The 19,607-nt window shown below is 39.5% G+C and overlaps 3 protein-coding genes across 4 annotated transcripts in view; 1 reads left to right on the top strand and 2 right to left on the bottom strand.

The window, feature by feature from the left end:
* The window catches only part of ZNF366 (zinc finger protein 366), a 38,446-nt gene extending 35,797 nt beyond the window's left edge, over window positions 1-2,649 (bottom strand). Inside the window, exon 1 of one of the 2 annotated variants that reach the window (XM_050329628.1) lies at window positions 2,552-2,649. The gene's annotated coding sequence lies outside the window, so the exon portion shown is untranslated. Of the gene's footprint in view, window positions 1-1,354; window positions 1,389-2,551 lie in introns of those variants that run through there. The other variant, XM_050329629.1, reaches the window with a different exon arrangement.
* Window positions 1-19,607, top strand: part of PTCD2 (pentatricopeptide repeat domain 2) — a 101,390-nt gene that overhangs the window by 77,758 nt on the left and 4,025 nt on the right. The window lies entirely within an intron of this gene.
* LOC126647423 (40S ribosomal protein S11-like) lies at window positions 15,304-15,783 on the bottom strand. The gene has a single exon (XM_050329656.1). The coding sequence runs from the start codon at window positions 15,781-15,783 to the stop codon at window positions 15,304-15,306; it is 480 nt and encodes a 159-aa protein (XP_050185613.1).

Raw genomic sequence — 19,607 nt, 5'->3', positions numbered from 1 at the left:
CCATTGCTGGTGTGGGTTTAATTTTCTATTTCTGAAAAAAAAACAAAATTCCTCTACATTTTATTTCATTATACTTGAGAACAAATTAAATGGAAATAATGTCTTTAAATAATACTCTGGGAAAATACATACGCTGAGTGACTATATTTATGCTATATACATAAATATGGCTCTTAGCAATAGAAGTAATAACACTTTAAGCAAAATAAACACAGACTGCCTCTTTATTTTTGGCTGTTGTGCCAACATTTTTTTATAGCTTTGAGGTAAGTAACTGAAAATTCATTTAACAAATATTTAATTTGTGCCATAAGATGGTAGTAGATCTGTACTCAATCCATACTCAGACTACATCTTTCCCTGCTTGCAAATTCCTCAGCAATGTGCAATAAGGATAATGTGTCAGCCAAAGAATCATCTTCTTGATACCTCAAGAAAGATATTAGCTCCGTTAGAGATTTATGTTATATTGAATCATGTTAGAGTTGTCCCAGCAATAAATTACACAAAGTGAAAACAAACAAACTCCAAATGACTGCAAAAATATATCATTTGAAGTAAAAGTAAAGCCAATAGATAAAATCTAAGATTGAAGTTCAAAATTCAAGCTCTATTTTTTACTGTCAAATTACTAAGCACTCATTTAAAAATGTTTTTTCTCTCTGGTCATTATTGGGGACTGGGTTTTAAAATAGTATGTACTTCTTTTGATCATCTACTATGATTTTGAACACACGGGTTCTTATTTATACATTTCTGACAATGTCTGAGAAAAAGAATTTATTGTATATTGTCCTAAATCAATAATACATTAATGTTTATCTTCTTCAGAAACAAAATCTATACCTAAAGGCTGTGGCTTTTACCTACATGACAAACCAGACTTCTGAACTAACCAGATCAAAACTTACAAGTGATTGCAATCCAGAGTAACACTGCAGTTTGAGCAAAATACCACTACAAATGCAGAGCTTATGGGCTTCTTTTTTTGTGTTTGGAAGACTCCTCTATTTCTCACTTGAACTAAAAAGTAGTATTTCAGATGTTTAACATGTAACTGTCAAAATAGATATCCAAAGCATCTGTTAAATCTGGGTCATTATATAGTCACAAAAAAATGAACCCAGATATCCCAAGCAAAAAATGTGGCAAGTGGTTTTCACAGCAACGCCTGGCATACACTTTCTATTAGCTGAGCATTCTTTGTGGGTTAAGTATAATCAAATAAACCTAATAACTGGTGGCAAACTAAATGGAGTTGCAGCATTAAGCTAAGTTCAAGAAACAAGTTATTTTAATCTCCTTTGGCAGAACCCATCAGCTGCTCCCAGAGCAAACGGAATCTACAACTTACCCAGAAACTGGGCTGAGTTTGTGGTAGATCATTTCTTCCTATGAAAAAACTTGCAGAAAGACTCCAGATAGAGTGGGGCAGAAAGTCCTTTCCACTAGCTGGTTCAGTGAGGGGTGGGAGCAGAAGGCTGTCCCAGGGTGGAAGCACAGTCCAGGGACCCTAGTGGGAGCAGGAGCTGCCTGCCAGCTCTCTGCGCTATCTGCTCACCGTTTGTAGCCTCTCTGTCTGGGCATTCTGCAGAGAACCCTGCACTTCAGAGAGATGCAGCTTGAAGAAATACTGAATCATAAGAAGAACAACTCTCCTTCTGCAAAGAAATGGACACCTGTCTCAGTTCTTCCCCACCTCTGCATTCTGCTTCCATAAATGTGCGCAGGGAGGATTTTTCTCTTCCAGTATTTGAAATATGCCATTTCATTCAATCACTCATTTCACATGCCCGTTCTGATCATTACGATACAGTTATGACCAACATGAAAAATGCTATTGGTGTCTACAACAATGCAAACAACAGATAAACAATTGAGTCCATCCTATTACTGATGCAGGTAATCAGCCTCATTCTTGTTACGTCTAGACAACATGAACTTTTTGTTTTGTTGTTTTCCACAAGAGAGCTGGGAACTGTTTTACCACACCTTAAATGTTGTTTTTTCTAGACTAATCATATACACAGATAAGTAGAGACAAACATATGTAATCCTAAACACAATACGGTTAGAAGGAAAAAAACCAGCAGCCCTGGTAACTCTTCTCCCAATATAGCACAGGTTGGTGGTTTGGAGCAGACTTCAGTAGATAAATGAAATACATTGATTTACCTATGACACAGCTCCTCTCTATATTTCAGCAGTGGCCCAGTGACTCTTGCTGAAACTGCACGGATAAAGTTAGTGAAGCCTGTAACAAGATTCTAGCAGGACTTATATATGTGACATTCACTGCAGATTATGTTATGTTCCCAGCCTCACTGGAAAATTCTTTCCTATCTGCATAGGTTAAACCATACGGTATTAGCACCAGTATCTAAAAACCAGACTAGAGATATCTATAGCATAAATAGACTGTTTGTCAATACATATGATTATTATCCTTTTATCAGTTAAATCTGTATCTGATTAATGCCTTTTCTTAATAAAAAAGCATATATATTGCACTTCTAAGAAGTTAACCATAAAAGCATTTTACTTAACTTACCAATAGTTGAAGCTGGAAGGAGTGCCTTAAACTCTACCTGATCTCAAGTTCATAATATCTGTGTCTCTCTCTTTCTTTCTCCCTCCCCCCGTGCAGAGATTGCAGTAAACTTAGAAAACTAGCGGGGACAATGTTTCAAATGACTTAAGAAAGAGAACAGGAACAATCATTTCGTTCTCTTTTTTTTTCAGATGAGTACAGTACCTTCAGAAAGAAGGAAGGAAGGGAGGGGAGAGGAAGTCAACAACCCTTTGCTTTCCTGCAAAAAAATAAGGAAACAGCAGATAGCAATCTCGTTTTCTCTCAAACAAAATGTTTGGAAAAATAAATATGTCCAATCCAAAAGGAATTCCTCAAGTATTATATCTGCATTATTGGCTTCATAAAACCTTCTTTACAGCTTGTTATGTGCAACTACATGAAATGAATTTCCGAAATAGTAGGTAGGAATAAGAAAACCATCTCTTATGCAGAACAGTTAGCCATAAGCTTGCATAGATAATGAAGGTTTTTACTCTGGAGAAAGACGAACTGTAGATGCATACACAGATCTTGTTTCCATGGTGATATAGATAAAAAAATGCCTAAACCCCCTCTTTACCCTGACCACAGGAAAATAGCACATTGGATGTTGATAGAAAGCTGTGGAAAAAAAAGGGGGGGGGAGTGAAAGGGATGAGAAAAATGTTGAGACTCATAGCTTGATATTGGAGGTGCAGCAACAAGTAATTTATCTCAAAAAATGGCATTATAGAAGCCATCCTGACCTATCCGAACAAAACCAATGTGCTATGTTCTAAAACAGATTTCATACCTTATTTTATTACTTTCTTTCCCCATTAAACTTATTTTGACAAGCAGATACTGGCCAGCTGGCTGGAGTTATACTTGGGATAAGTTTAGTTCACTGTGCTCCACTGTGATTTTGTTTGCTTGTATCTTTTCCCCTAACTTTATCTATCATCTGAAGGTCACTTACAGTGATTAGATGGTCCCCTTTATTTCCTGTTAATTTTTTTCATTCTAACATTCTTGCAAGCAAACACCTTCACACTGTCATGAAGTCGTTACGGTTTCAGTTAGTGTGGTAGTGCAGTACTGAAGATGGAGCTACTTCTCTATGACCAATTCAGGTTGAGTTCTGTGAAAGACAAAAAAAAAAAAAGAAGCCTTTTCAAATGGTCTTATCATATACACTCTGCATCCAGATTTTGCCCCCTGAGTAATGATACTGAAATTTAGTGGAAGGACAAGTTGGTATGTTATTCTTTTATTATACAGTAATGAATATTGATAGGCTGTAAACCAACATAGGAAGTAGCTCTTTAGCACCTGTGTTCCTTCATGTAATTACTGGTACTATTTCCAGAAGATATATAGCAATTATTTGACTAGATAATAAGCAATTATCTGGGTTTTATTTTAATATTTGGAAATTGAAATCTTTGATAATGGATATCAATGGATACAGAGCAGTGCAGGTGCTATGAGCAATCTCTGGCCTTACTACATCACCAGGGTTTTCTGAAGTGGGCAAAAGTGTAACAGAGGCTGAATTTTAAGAGCAAAAGAATGCAATGTGCTTAGGTTATGTATTGCAAATGAAGTCCTTAATTCTCCCTTGGGAGTGGAGGGCCTAATCAAATAGATCTCTTGTGCATACTGAGCACAAGGAAAGTGAAGAGGCATAGAAAGCCACCAAAGTAATGTATGGTCCTGCAGGGTCAGTCTAATAGCTCAAAACCTGTCATTTTGTTTTGAAATGGGTTTCAAGATCTTGAAGATATTTGCAGCTTCCAGGCCTTTTAAGCTCATTTAATTTATTTATTTGGCCGGCACAACAGGTTAATGAGACCCTGAAGACTGACATAATGTAACTTTTGTTTCTCTGTATTGGGAATCCATTGCAGAAGTGTAGTTGAAAACCCGTACTGATCAAGTTAGGATCATTCTTAAGTCACTGAGGGTATGTGATACGCTTTGTAGGCCTCTATGAAGGACGTAATTGTTATATCGGTACTTCAAAGAGTAGCTTTCCCTTTCTTGAGGACTGCAAAACTAAGCAGATGGACACAAATATCTACGAAGCATCTTCAACAGGTTCAAGACTGCTATTCTGATTGAAGGAGAATGTGGGAGCCCCTACTTCAGCAAGGACAGCAGGAGATCCTACCTCGAGTATCTTTGTCAACAGCCTTTCCACTATCCGAGAGATCAGAACTTAATTGTCCAGCCAAGTGTGGGTGAAGTAATCTTGCTTCCCAGCATGCAGCCATTGAAACACTTGACCTGTATTTGTTTTGTCAATTTCTCCCAACTGCTGCCAGAAAATCACAACCCAAGGAGGAAGAAACACTGAAACTGTGATTTTTCATGCGAGAAAAATACCTTGCAAGGTCATGCCTGTGCAATGACTGTGGAGAAAAAAAAAAAAAAGATATGACCAAAATCACTGGTATCTAGAGTCATGCAAATCACATAATAAGAAATGACATTATGATATTTAGCCAAGTTTTAAGGGACAAGTTAACCTTCTTTTCAGAACATATTTCTGGAAGAAGTGTTTGCCTTTTTTTTTTTTTTACCTCTTCTCAATCTACTGTTACCAAAATGAAGGCTCTGATACAAATTCAGACAGACACAGTGCCAATCTCAATACAGTTCCATGAACAACATCAAGTGTAAGTATTTCCTGGGTCCAGTACATAATGTCTTGTAAGGAGTAGCCACAAAAAAAAACATTCTCGTGTTCATGGTCTCAGTTAGCATTGAGGACCAGGAAGATTCCTCTGATAACACTCTGTATGATCAGACCAGATCTTGTTTCTTTTATTTTTCCTTCTTTCTTACTTTTCTTACTGCAATAGGGAATCTTTCCAATGACAGCAGAGATGCTGTTTTTTCTATTTCCTTATTTCGATGCTTTTAAAATAAGGATGAAATAAACTAGTTCATCATGCTAAAAACAATGAACCTCTATCCAGCATAGTAGAAAAGAACACAGATGTAAACACATCAGCAATAGTATTCCACTTTATCCTGAGAAAATGAAACCAAAGGCAAAACCCAGAAATATTTAGTGGTTTTCTTGATTGTTTTGGGGCAATAACCATATATATCTGAACTGAAAAAGTAAGATTAATATCTTCCTTCCGGTCTACAGTATACCTATGGCATTTTAGCTGAGTAAAAATAATACAAACCTCATTCAGAGACAAAAAAAACCTGAAGGACACATTATTGTTTTCCATAAGTCACTTTCATCTGTGTTTTTCCTCGTTTCTTTTCTGTATTGCCTGTTTACCATAGATTGATCAGGAACAAGCTAGCAGAATACTAATGGGACCAGAGACAACCAGAGCTGAGTCGAAAGAACTCCTCTTCTGTTCTGCAGTGTGTAGAGAATAGATGTCAATATTAGGTCATGTTTGTAGCTTACTGTATTGCAAGGCAATAAGCCTGAATACACTAATACGTATTTTGTTCAGTTTCTCAGGTTATAAAACACTGGAATGTTGGTTGTTCCACAGGTTTTACTCTACTGCCTGTCTTTCATGATTATAGTATGATCAGAGTATTCTCATGAGTATGTGCTTGTACAGCCAAACTTATTATTCTTGAGTCTAATTTTTTTTTTTTACTCTTGAGACAGGTAATACCTAATCATCACTTTAACAAAATATTCGCATTTACAGACTATAACCTTTGGACCAACCACATTCGTCAATTGTTTTGGGGAGAGAAATGTGGGAATTTTTATCAAAAAGAGGAGCATTCCTGGCAATAAACACCTTATTATAAATTCAAATGTCCTTTATAACTTATCCTGGGCCAAGCTCATTTCTGGTAAATGGCATTGGCTGCAGTCTTTTAAGGACATGCTTTTCCTGTACCCTGTATGCAATCATCACAACTACCTTTACTAAAACAATACCATCAAAAGCTATTTTCAAATACGATGGTATGATTAAGAGGATGTGTTTTCATCTTTTGACATAGCATTAAGTTATAAGAGCAGGATTGCGAGCCCTATTCAGGTCAGAGGTGGACAAGAACTTGGCTTTAGTCAGTATGTTTGAATTTGATGTCACACTGAAGATCTGTAACATATGGAAAGTTGCTGAAGTATCCACCAAGTTTTTTGGTGGTTTCTCAAAATGGTCATTTGACAGCAGTAAAGCTGCAGTTTTACATCTACTTAGACTGGAAAATAAATCCAGCATTTGTTCTTGGTTATCTTGCTCAATTAATTGTGTTTATGTACTCTAATGTTTGAAAAGTGTATTGTAGCACCTGAAATTACTTAATACATTTACAGGTGAAGGCTGGGCATCTAGTTTTGTAAAATGTGTAACTCTTCAGAAAATATCAGGAAAAGGCAGGTTTGCATATTCTTCCTGTGCAGTGCTAACCTTGTTAGCTCTGATAATATGACTATTACTTCTGGAAGCCTGATATTCTATTTCAAGATTAATTAGAAATTAATATGAATTTATCTTTTTTTTTTTGAATGGGTCTCCAGTCGCTGTCATTTTCATTTTAATTATTTAAGTCACTTAGCTAACGTAGTCTCCGTCTTATATGAAGTAAATTGCAGTATTGCTTGTTGAGATATGCTTTGTCCTTTAATTTCTGATATTTTTTCCAAAGTATCCTGTGGCTGTGCTACAGCTGAAGTACTGTGGACACTTCAAAAAGGCCCTTCCTGGGATTAAAATAGTGGTGCACCTCTGATTTATAGCTGCTAGGCTGTAGAGACAAACAACCTCCTGGGAAATCTGTACTCCCTATCCATGTGAGTGTTGATAAATTGTGTCTATAATGCTTTTATAAATTCTCAGAGAGGGGGAGGTGGAGAGAGAGAGAAAGAGATAGAGAATGAGAAAAAAGGAAAGGAAGGAGGGAAGGAAGGAAGGAAGAAAGGAAGTAGGGAAGGAAGGAAGGAGGGAAGGAAGGAGGGAGGGAGGGAGGCAGGGAAGAGGAAAGATTCCTTCTAGTTGGAGAGTGTTTGTTTTTTTTATTTTGGATTTGGGTTTGGATTTTCATGGAATTTTGGATTTGTTTTGTACCTTGATGCCTAGGAAATGCTAGGCAGAACAAACACTGTACTCCCGCAGTCCTTATTCATTTGCTGCTTACATTGACTGCTGTAAGACTTCCCCATAACTGGAGATAATTATATTAGGTCCCATACTTATTAAAGACTACAGACAATAGTAAGACAATGTAAATTAGCTGACTGCATGTGACAGAGCATGTGGATTGACACATGAACTCACAGGAGTTCAAAGCTGTTATCAGTGAGTGTTAAGATATCTATCCAACAATAATTAGGGGAAAAGTAGACCTCTTAGGTTTGTTATATTTCCTCTCTTCTTCAAAAAGTTGAAATGGGTTTCGGTTTTGGACCTGTACTTTTTTATTTTAACAAAACAGATTTGCTGAGACTGCTATAGTTTTGCAGAAAAGCATTTGGTTATAATTTAAAACACAGGGGAAAAAACCCATCTACAGAAAAAACTTCAGACTACACTAGAAGTCTTGCCAGTGAGATTTCTTCAACTGTTGGCTCACCAGGGCTATCTTCAGTTCCTGCACCAAAAAGCATACCCTGATACAACTCTACTGGTGATTATTCTGCATAAGCAAACAGCCAGAGTATACCTTCTGGAAGTTTTTACTTAGTCAACTGTGTTGCAGAGTTTCTGAATATTTCTGGAGAAGCTTCTGTGTGTGTGCCTGTGTGTGAGTGCGTGGCTGAAAACAAGAGCAATTTTTGGGGGGGCTTATTAGCTTGTTATCTTGCACAGTGCAGTAACTCACGTTCACCAAGCAGTGAGCATGAAAAAGGGAGGAGAGGCTGGACTTGGACAACCATCCCATCTGCAGAGGTTATACCCACACGGTACACGACCAAGTGACGCCAAATCAGAGGGTTAACATATAATCATAACATAAGGAGTGTCTGTCTTCTCTGTTCTTTTTCTTAATAGCTTTAACACCACAGTTCCAGCTGTGGGAGTGAATCAGCACTCTCAAGGTCATACTATGAGTAATTGTCAATGAGGTAAAACTGGTAGTGACATAATTATTGTGCTCAGCTGCAATGTTTTTGTTCATTTTGCACATTGAAGTTATAGTATGGATTAAGATTTCTCTAATACATGGCAAGACGATTCCGACCTGCCCTACATAAATGTGAAGATGATCCTAATCTCTTACATCAGCAGGAATCCTGTGAAGTCCACCAAAGTATTGTAGATTTACTAGGAGGTTTGGATTTACTTTTCTACTCAAACATTGCAAAAATTGTCATCGCTTGTTTTTCTTTACATTTTAAGAAAATAAAATTGCAGGTATTAAAAATGTATTTTATACTGCAGAAATAAGATAATAATAAAACCAGATTTTCTTTGGCTCCTGAAGTATTTACATCTAATGGAAAATTGTTGAATCATTTAAGAAATGTTTCCTGTTTATTCTTTTAAGTATAAGTTGAACAAAATTTTAAACTTAAACTGCTAAAACATAAAAAGCTAAAATTTGTTCCATCCCTCTAATCATCCTAGTGGGCCTCCTCTGGACTCAGTCCAATAGTTTGATGTACTGATGTCCTTCCTGTGCTGGGGACCCCAAAGCTGGAGGCAGCACTCCAGGTAGGACCTCGTAAGGCTGGAGTAGAGGGGCAGAACCCCTCCCCTCAACCTGTTGGCCACATTGCTCTTGATGCAACCCAGGATACAACTGGCTTTCGAGCTGCAAACACACATTGATGGCTCACATCCAGCTTCTCATTCCCCAGCATCACCAAGTCCTTAGTGGCAGGCTGCTCTCGATCATCATGCTGTTCATCCCCCAGCCTGGATTGATACCAGGGGTTGCCCCAGGTGTTACAATCCAGCTGCAGCACCTCACACTTGGTCTTGTTGAACCTTGTGAGATTCCCATGGGTCTACTTCTCAGGTTAGTCCAGCTCTCTCTGGATGGCACCTCCACCTTCCACTATGTTAGCTGCACCCCTCAGCTTGGTGTCAGCTGCAAATTTGCTGAGGGTGCACTTGATCCCCTTCTCTGTGTCATTAATGAAGACATTAAATAACACTCACCCCAATATGGACCCTGAGGGACACCACTTGTCACTGATGTCCGTCAGGACTCTGAGCCATTGACACCTACCCTCTGGATGTGACTGTCCAACCAATTTCTAATGCACCAGGCAGTCCACCCGTCAAATCCATCTCTTTCCTATTTACAGAGAAGGATGCTGTGGGGGACTGTGTCAACGGCTTTACAGAAGCCCAGAGAAGCCCTTTCCTTTTCCACTGATGTATTCAAGCCGTCATAGAATGCCACTAGGTTGGTCAGGCAGGACTTATCCTTGGTGAAGGACATCTCTGCTTAGCCAGTCTGGATGTCTACTTTTGATGAGGATTGAGCTCACTGAAAAGTTCTGTTCTGTTCTGATTTATCTTCCAGTTCATGTGTGCACCAGAAACTATTCAGAGCAACATTGCTGGCTTTTCCAAATGCTAGTCTAGGCAGTAAATATAATGAAAAAGCTAGCTGAATTTACTGAAATAAATTATTTTCATAAATGCATTCATGATGAAACCAAATCAGAAAATGAACGCCTGATTCTGGTTATATCTTTATTGTCTTCAATCTAAGTAAACACAACACTTCTGGAGTCATGCTGGAAAAAACCTGGAGCCTTAAACGTCCCACATGTGGGTGGGGGAAGGTGGTGGGGGAAGGTCCCAGGAGGGAAATGAGAGGTTTCTGCTGAGAAGAGAACTAAAAGGCAAGATTGTTTAGAGTTGTTCTGATTCTGGTTCAGACCCTAGGAAACAAATTCTCCACAGGTGAAGTTTGTCATGTAGCATCTCAGAACAAGAGCAAATATACCCTAAATCTGAGTGAAGGACAACAATATCAAAATTCAATTATCACAATACCATCTGAATATCTTCAGGATCAGTGTAGCTAAAGAGAAATATCAGACTTTGATCTTTAGATCTAAATCAGATTCAAATCAAAACATATGATATTGCAGGGATGGAAAAGCAGTTAAGATCAGGCAAATCTCTACAGGGAAAAGAGGGACTATGCTTGTAAAAGCATATGATTTGGATCTCTTTTCACAGGATGGCATTTTCAGCACAGGATTAAGAGAAAAACACTCTAAGAGGATTACCTTTTTTTCCCCCCAGTAGCTAGAGTCACTGGTGAGTTCAGTGGCACTCTAAGCAGGGTGGGTGGGGGACAAAGGGTTATAGTTTCTGGCAGACAGTTGCCTACACCACACCAATGCCTTGCATCCACATCATACAGAAGTTGCACCACTCCTTTAACATGCATGGCCAGAGGGGGAAAGTAGCAGGTATCATGGGAACACCGCTATGTATCAGTGTAATTGAGGATCCCTGCTCGCTAGGGAGGGACAGTCAGACATTTCCATAGCAAATTCAGCTTACCATGTTTGTGTTCACAGATCTATAATTTTGCCCTCGAATTTCGGTGGTATTTTTTTCAAGTCCATGTCTTGTTCATTGTTTCTCGTATTTGCTCAGTGTTCACCTTCATTTAGTTCCGAAAAATAGAATCAATCACATATATCATTCTTACAAATAACCTGAACATTTATATAACCTGTATCATTTATTGGTTTTTACAACAAACAGGCTTCTGTCCCTGGTGTATCCCATTTTCACATAAACATGACATCACTGAAGGCTAAGATTTGAAGCACTTTGCAATTGCAAGACAGATCACAATGTACTCAAGAATAAAATGGCTGCTAAGCACTTCGTAAATACATCACACATATTTGGAGAAGACAAAAAAATGCTCATTTTCTAGGCTTTTGATATCATCCTGTGTATCATCGATTAGACTTATGGGTACCTTTGCCATTCCCTTGGAAGACTGAGGAAGGTCAAGCATGGCTGTTCATACTGAAAGGGTCTGTCCAGGTGAGTACCACAAAGAACATGTGGATGTAAACTCTCAGCAGTGCTTGCTAACAGGGAGCCCTCCTCGTGACCCAGTCCCTCCCCCAGCAGGGGCTTGTCCATCAGGAGAAGAAATACTGGGAGTATTTTGTTTCCTGCACTAGCTAGAAGATCCTGGTAATGGAGTTGAGGGAAGTGGAGCTTGTGCAAATGTGTGATCTCAATACTTTTGTCCATTTGGACCTTGTAACATCAAGAGACAATGCAGAAGGGGAAAGCCTGGATACCTGAGCTCGTGACAGAGTTAATGGAGAGAGAGACAGAGCTGTTCAGAAGACCAGTCAGAGTACATACACTAGATTTGTAAAATTAGATGGTGTGAACACACCTCTAGGGAGCTTATGTTGCCTTAGGTAAGCTCTAATTTTCTCATGAAGAATCCTAGGGGTTTAACGCAGCTCAAAGGAGAAACTGGACCCACAAGAACCCCCACTTTTCTCATGACTGTCTCACTGCTCTCTTCATCTGGACCTAAAATGTCTCTACGTCCTGGGAGGCCCTGAAATATGAGGAAGAGCATGACAGAATCTGTTGTGTGTATGTGACCTCCCTAGAAGCCTCCCCAGTGCTAACAGTTGTTCTTCCAGTCAGGCTGAGGTGGGACAGGAATGAGATACTGTTGACAGAATGAAAAGCTAAGACAGTCCTGAAGTGCTTTGGACAGGAAGGGTCCCACAGGCCATACCGAGGTGTACAGACTCTACGGTCAAAAGTTATTCCTGGAATAATGATTCATCCATCCCAAAGTAAAGGAATAGTCTCTGTTTTTCAGGTCACTTAGAAACTGCAGCACTGCCAGGTGTCATGCTTGTAGGGTGGGGGAATGAGGGTGGGAACACCTTGAGCAGGTTCTGCCACCAAAATGTCATGTCAGGAAGGCACGGATGCATGAATTAACCACCTTCTGAGAGGTGGGTGTGGCAGAAAGGGGAGAGGTGACATTTTAGTCTTTCATCCCAAGGCCACCTTGCAGTCCTGCAGAACACTTGTATCAGCAGCTCTTCATCTTCAGCACACAGAGCTCCTGGGACTACCAGAGACTCCCACTCTCTTTCACTTGGGCAAGCGTAGAGGCAACCGGTCTTTAATTCTCCCTATCCTGACCTGTCTCGTTAATTTGCTACTTGTGTCTTGGGACAGCCGATAAAAATGTAGGGACTTCCTACTTTTATATCCTTGTTTGCTAAAGCAGAACAGTTACATCTGATTTAAATATACTGGTGGGGCATTCCCTAATGAATCAGTAAATTTTACTAATGTGTTTTGGATAAACCCCCCAGATAAGTAGGTTGCAGGATATAGTCCTAGTTCTTGCAATATCAAAAATTTGACTTGCACTATGCAAATAGTTCTCCAATCAGAATTTACTGAAGGAATGTTTTCTCAGCTTTACAGCAAGTTACAACAAAAGACAGCACTGTAGTTCCTCAAACATTACCCAGTTCTTGCAAGGTGCTGAATTCACCAGCCTTCATTGAAAAGAAGAAGTGAGGATGTTCAGTCGCGTGCTTTGTAGGGGCCTCTGCTATTCCCAAGCAGGGAAACTGTGATTTGAAGAGTCAAATACTGAAGCTAGAACTCCAAAGATGAGTCACTTTCTTCATCACCACAGCAAGTGCTCATGCTTCAGTGTTTTGCATAAGCTGCTCCCAAGCTAAGTCATTCTCACCAGCTTTTAAGAGGTGTTCAGCTTGTGATTTGAAATGCCAATTTCAATATTTAAGTTAATAGGTTTTGTTTATGTGATTTCCTATTGGAATACAAAAACATATCAAGCAGAGGCTCCTATGCTAATTCTTCCAGCCTCTGACCTGCCTCTGATGAGTTGTCCCATTTGCCTTACTTTAATACATCAGGTGTTTATTTTGTCCCAAAGTCATACACTTGATAAAAATAGTTCTCTATCACTATTGCGTAAAAACCTTGTAGCTTAACATTTATCTTCCTCTTATGGTCGATCTTATAGAAATTGATTATGTTAAAATAAACATAATTGTTCATTGAAAATCATTTTCTAAGTAGTATGGGGTGGGGATCCCACTGTTAAAAGTCTATTTCTGAGTTCAGATGTAACAAAACACAGAACTTCTGACAGTGTTTTATAAAACTTTCCCCTTTTTGCAATGACATTTGACAGAATTAATAGGGCACCCCTTTTGATTTGAAATGGGTCACAATGATAGAGTATAACAAATATATTAAAGCCTACTAGCATAAAAATACTACTGGTAAAGCTTGTGAAAACTCACATGAGAATATTGTTTCAACCACTAGCCTCACCCTTTACATGCTTCCCTTGTTGCATCACACCCAAGGAAGAAAAATTTTAATATATAATTATGCTACTACTATACCCACTTTACACGACTTGTCTGAAGACTCCAAGAAACCAGATGTTTTCTTTCTGTTTCACTGCCTGCTTGGCTTTTCTCCAGACAAGACTCTTTCCAACACATTGGCAGACCATATATCAGCCTTCCACCTGTAATCTACAGAGGCCATGACCTGGATATGTACCTTCCTTATCCACCCTGAAATCAGGGTCAGCATCATGTTACTGCCCACCCCTAGATGAAATCCACCATGTTGAGATGAACTAAGGTGGATAGTTACACAATGCAGTTCGGCATGCCTTAGGACTAGAAACAAATCCACAAATCCAGCTATGCATGATGCAGGAAAAGCTGTGTTTCAGCCATTAGTTGTGTGGAGCTTCTCTGTTCCAAGCAGGAAAAGGAAAGACAATAACATATTTTTTTGGTATCCCAGTTAACAGACTTAGGAGTCAACAGTAGGTATTTGCTGGGCTTTGGTGTGCTTTTTAAAATCGAGCCATTTCTTAAGACACACCGATCTCTTCCCAGAGATCTTAAAGAAAAAAAGAACATTTGAAATGTTTGTTATTTCATTTAACTTGGAGCATTTCTTGAAGTTTCTTTTTATTTCTGTAGGGTTCTGTGAAAAGTTGTTTTAGTCCTTTAGGGTCTCAGTTGATACTGTTCTGACTTTTCTGAAATCAAATCAGAGATAAATTTGATCTGTGAAATAACATGGGTTTCTGAAGAACAAACTTTGTGAACAGCTATACATTTTAACATAAAAGTGTCTATACAGTTTAATTTCTATGTGGATAGAACTTTCTGACTTCCTGCAGAGTATTTAGGGGTTGAAGTGTCTCACTGGTTATTCCACTCAGTGTTGAGGCTCAGTGTCTGCAACAGCTGCTATATACGAGCAACCATTTTTGAGAAAGGGAATAAAAAACAGACCTCTCAATTTGAAACCAAAGGAGAACTAAATGTCAGCATAATAGAGGTAAATTATCATAGAATCATAGAATTAACTGGGTTGGAAGAGACCTCCCAGATCAAGTCCAACCCTTGATCCAACCCCACTGTGATTACTAGACCATGACACTCAGTGCCACATCCAACCTCATCTTAAAACCTCCAGGGATGGTAAATCCACCACCTCTCTGGGCAGGCCATTCCAATGCCTGATCACTCTCTCTGTAAAGAACTTCTTTCTAATATCCAACCTAAAGCTCCCCTGGCAGCACTTAAGCCCGTGCCCTCTTGTCCTACTGCTGATTGCCTGGGAGAAGAGATCAACCCCCACCTGGCTACAACCTCCTTTCAGGTAGCTGTAGAGATTAAATACAAAAAATAAAAAAATAAAAAAATAAAAAAAGTTTTTCCACGTTCTCAATGTTTATTCCTCCCCCACCTCTCCCCACAGGTGTCAGAACTTCTGGAACTGCTTCTTGATGCCTGCAGCCTTGGTCACCTTGAGCACACTGAAGCACACAGTCTTGCTGAGCAGGTGGCACTCGTCCACCATCACAATATCCCCGATCTGCAGGTCCCTGAAGCACGGGGACAGGTGCACAGACATGTTCTTGTGATGCTTCTCAAAGTGGTTGTACTTGCAGATGTAGTGCAGGTAATCGCGGCAGATCACAATCATGCGCTGCATCTTCATCTTGGTCACCACACCTGAGAGGATGTGGCCCCGAATGGAGACGTTCCCAGTGAAGGGACATTTCTTGTCAATGTAGGTGCCCTCAATGGCCTCTTTGGGGATCTTGAAGCCCAGCCCCATGTTGCTGTAGTAGTAGCGGGGCAGCTTCTCCTTGCCACCCTCACACAGCAGCACTCGCTTCTTATTCTGGAAGATCGTCGGCTGCTTCTGGTACACGCGTTCCATCTGCGTGTCTGCCATCTTAGAATTTAACCAGGACAACACTGAGTAATCTCTTATTATTGCACCAAGTGATGAGGAGTTTTAGTTAAATCTGTGAATCCACAGTTTCTTACAGCCATGCCTGAGTGCAAATCCATACTTTGAGGAATAACCTGTTACTAAAAAGTTACTATCAATAAGATTTTGGAGTAACTTGCTAACTACTTCAGAAAGTTGTTGTATGGGTCAGGGAGTTTCACCAGAAGCTCCATAAAACAGTGGGGATGCTTAAGTGTGGCAATATGTTTTCAAAAAAATATTGAAAGACATATATATGACACCATATATTATGAAACAGTTTTAAGGCTCTTCAAAAGCCTTTAGGTGAAAATCCTCTTCACCTTTTGTCTGTCTTGAACTGCTTATTTATTTTTATTTTGGACTCACATTTTTTACAGCATCTGAGTTCAAACTAACTGTATCTATTAGCATGTTTATCACTTCGAATTTGAAAGAATTTTCTTTAAAGAGTCTCTTGTTGCTGGTTCTGCATTTACCTCACAGGGAAAGGTTAAATTCAGTTTCCCTGTTTCTTCTTCAGCATGTGCACCGAAGAACAGCCACAACCTGTCTGTAGTTGTGGAAGGGTGTTTAATCAGTAATAATGAGATAAAATTAAGAGAAGGAAATTTTAGGATGGATGTCAGGAAAACCTCTATGACAGCAAGATATTTCAAATTGTGAAATAGTCTCCTAGAGGAAATGCTGGAAACAAGCAAGCCATGCAGACAGAAAGGTGTTAGGCATGAGCTAATGCTTAGGTTCTACATCTGCATTTCATTGTCTGGAACTGCATGATGCTGCAAACTGAGATCTAATCAGAATTATGACAATCAATAACAGCATGAGCACACAAGACCTCCACATTTATCAGGGAACCACAGCACTGTTGGGAATGTAAAGACACCCACCAGGCCACTTCTAGCATTTCTTGCTTGTTATGAAAGAAACATTTCTGTGCCTCAGTAGAGACATGACTTTGCACAAGTAGAGCTGCATTTCCACAATTGCACATATCTCCTTGCAGTCTATTTCGACTGCTGTAAGAATGGTGAAAAGTTAATTTCAAGGCACTTTGCTTGGAGTCAGTTCTCTTCCGTGTGGAGGTTATAGGTGGTGAATTTTTACTTCGGGACATTTAAGTATACAAAAGATTAATAAAAATAATTTAAAAAATGGTGTTGCTGCCTCTGAATCTGGTTCTTAAATGAATTTTTTGGCCTTTCCAAGAGCACTTTGTCTCAACTACAAAAATTTTGTGTCCCGCTTTTCCTGAACTGTAACTATTCTGGTACTGAAAATACAAGAAGAAGAGAGCACAAGCCCTGAGATATCTGCGCAGGGGTACGCCCCATTATGGAAAAAGGTAGAGCTTATCCAATGCCTAGAGTATTTTTTTTTTCAGATTCCTGTTGAAAGCACAAAAGTACCAGGCCCAACCTAACACTTCCCAGTAAAGCCGCATTTGCACTATATGCTGTGAAAATCGCAGCTGTTCCTCTGCGAATTGTTAAACATTCATAGGTCATTAGTGAGTGAGCGAGTGAGTGAGTGGTTGTTTTTCTCCTGGATGTGCTCTGCAGTATGCCAGTAGTTATCTAAATATGACCCCTAGTGTTCAACTTGAATGGTAATAATTTAAGGAAATTATGGTCCTTAATAGACTTCTCTTAAGAAGTGGGTCATCTTTTCTGGTCATCCTAATATCTTATCCCCCACAGAAAAACTACTAAATTATTCCTGCTCAAGCAGTAAAATTTGCTGAAGATGTTTTCAAAGCATAAAACACTGAAGAATCACTTGAGGATTTTAGAGATAATTGTTACAGACAGGGAATAATCTATATTGAAAAACTGGATTGCAATATTTTCCCATCTGCATAAAAAAAATGTTAAGCAATGAAACTGTTAAGGGTAGAGCGTCAGTAGAAGCAATTGTACACTGCTATGCATTGCATTACAAAGACAGTGATGAAGACTCTGTGGTACAATGGCTGGTAAAAGACGGCTGGTGAGATGGGATGTTTTTAGTTTTTGCTTCATTCTTGATGCTGCCAGTAATCTTCTGGTATGCTTTTCATTAGGTCATTTAACCTCTGTGTTCATGTGTTTTCCTCTTGACAAAATGCACAGATACATTCTTTCCTTTGAGGTTTGTGAAAGTTATTCTATTTGCTTTAAACAATCAGAGACATAACATGGGATCATAGCCTGCAAGACCATTAGATAACTCAGCAAGTTACATGATGTTAAGGGAGGAAGAGAAAAGGTGCAGTGCTTTAAAGTCCAGGCTGTAGGTGTCTAACACCTGGTCTGCTCTGAGAAAGAATTGACACAGTTAAACTTCTGCTTAGTGATGTTCCTTTCTTGCTCCTCGGATAATTGCTATATTGCCACATATTCTTTAAAAGGACAAACAGTAACAATCTGGGCAAACAGAGGTCATTGAAAGCTTGGAGAATCAGCGGTGACAAACTGTTTTGCAATGCAGTCCTTTGCTGATTGTTTTAAAGTACGTGAGTCTGTGGATATAAACAAATGATTTATCACATCATAATATAAAGCATTATGTATGACATGTATTGTGAAAACACATAATAGAGAGCCTCCTGCTTCCTGATTGTGTTTGTTAGCTCTGAGCATACAGGCATCTTGCAAACTACTACTTTGCATCTTGTTCAGGTAGGGAATAGCTCCAGCAGACTCATTTCTGCTCTCATCTGAATGCCTTGAGCATTAATGCATGTCTTGTATGTGCTCTCAGAGCCCTGTGGTTTGTTTGTTTGTGTATAGCTATCACCAGAAAAATCAATGCCACTTCAGCTCTGGCCTACAGATTGCCTTTACACTATGCTGCTTCTTACAGTCTTGTAAGAAACAGCATACCTTCTTACTAACTGAATGTTTCTTTGTACCTGTTCAAATTTGATCTCCCAAGTAGAAAAGCATGCATCTCCTGGGGGCAGAATCAGATATTATTTTTTATTTCAGTGCCATACACCTCTTAATGCTTCTGAGCTTAAAAATGGAATGTTACCATTTCCCATTGCTCCTGTCTTAACTGCCCATGGCAGTGAGGCAGGAAGCAGGTCCAAACTGTTACTTTGAAAATTTGATGGTGGATGTTGTAAAGGCATTCTTCTGTACAACTTTTTCCTAGATCCTTCCTGCCAAAATGGGGAGGGACCACAGGAGCATGCACAATCCTTGCATACAGATGTGAACCAGTCTGCTTACAGCCAGAGTGAGCATGGTGTTGAAGGCTAGAGTTTATTTTTCCAGTTGGCACAGCCAGTGTTCTTTCTGGGTGCACATGTTTCTTGAAACCTTTGCCTCCTTAGGGCATGCAGCTCATGGGTCACATCCTTCAAACTGCTTGTGGACCAGAGCCAGAGCAGGGAACTGTCAACAAGGACATTGTTTGGGGTGGCTTTCCCTGCAAGGCAGCACTGTGCTACAGAACCAGAACTGAGGGATCTGCAAGGAAGATAAGCCAGCCTGATGATCCCTCCTAACCTGACCTGATCTCACCTGATAAAGTGTTATTACAGCCAGTGCTGGTGCCCCAGAGTCACTGTGAGTGTAAAAGTGAAAACCAAGAAGGGCTAAGTATGACTTCAGGAGAAGGTACAGGCCCAAAGACAATGGGTTCACTGTGCAGAGTGACACCAAGTTAAGGAGCATTGTCTGCACTGGGTGCCAGCTCCAGGACCAAAATCTGTTCTTAAGGTGTCATGGGATTATGGCTGTGATCTATGGCTCATATCAAGAGCTTTTAGGGAAATACAGTCTGCTGCAGAAATA

Source organism: Myiozetetes cayanensis, unplaced genomic scaffold (assembly GCF_022539395.1).
Source record: "Myiozetetes cayanensis isolate MyiCay16 unplaced genomic scaffold, myiCay2020 scf4, whole genome shotgun sequence".
In the NCBI taxonomy this organism is placed as follows: domain Eukaryota; kingdom Metazoa; phylum Chordata; class Aves; order Passeriformes; family Tyrannidae; genus Myiozetetes; species Myiozetetes cayanensis.
Note: the sequence above shows the minus strand (reverse complement) of the source record. Positions and strands in the feature narration are given on the sequence as shown.

Bases quoted from the DNA above. Each gene is read 5' to 3' on its own strand.
- LOC126647423 (XM_050329656.1), bottom strand. From the start codon at position 15,783: ATGGCAGACACGCAGATGGAACGCGTGTACCAGAAGCAGCCGACGATC.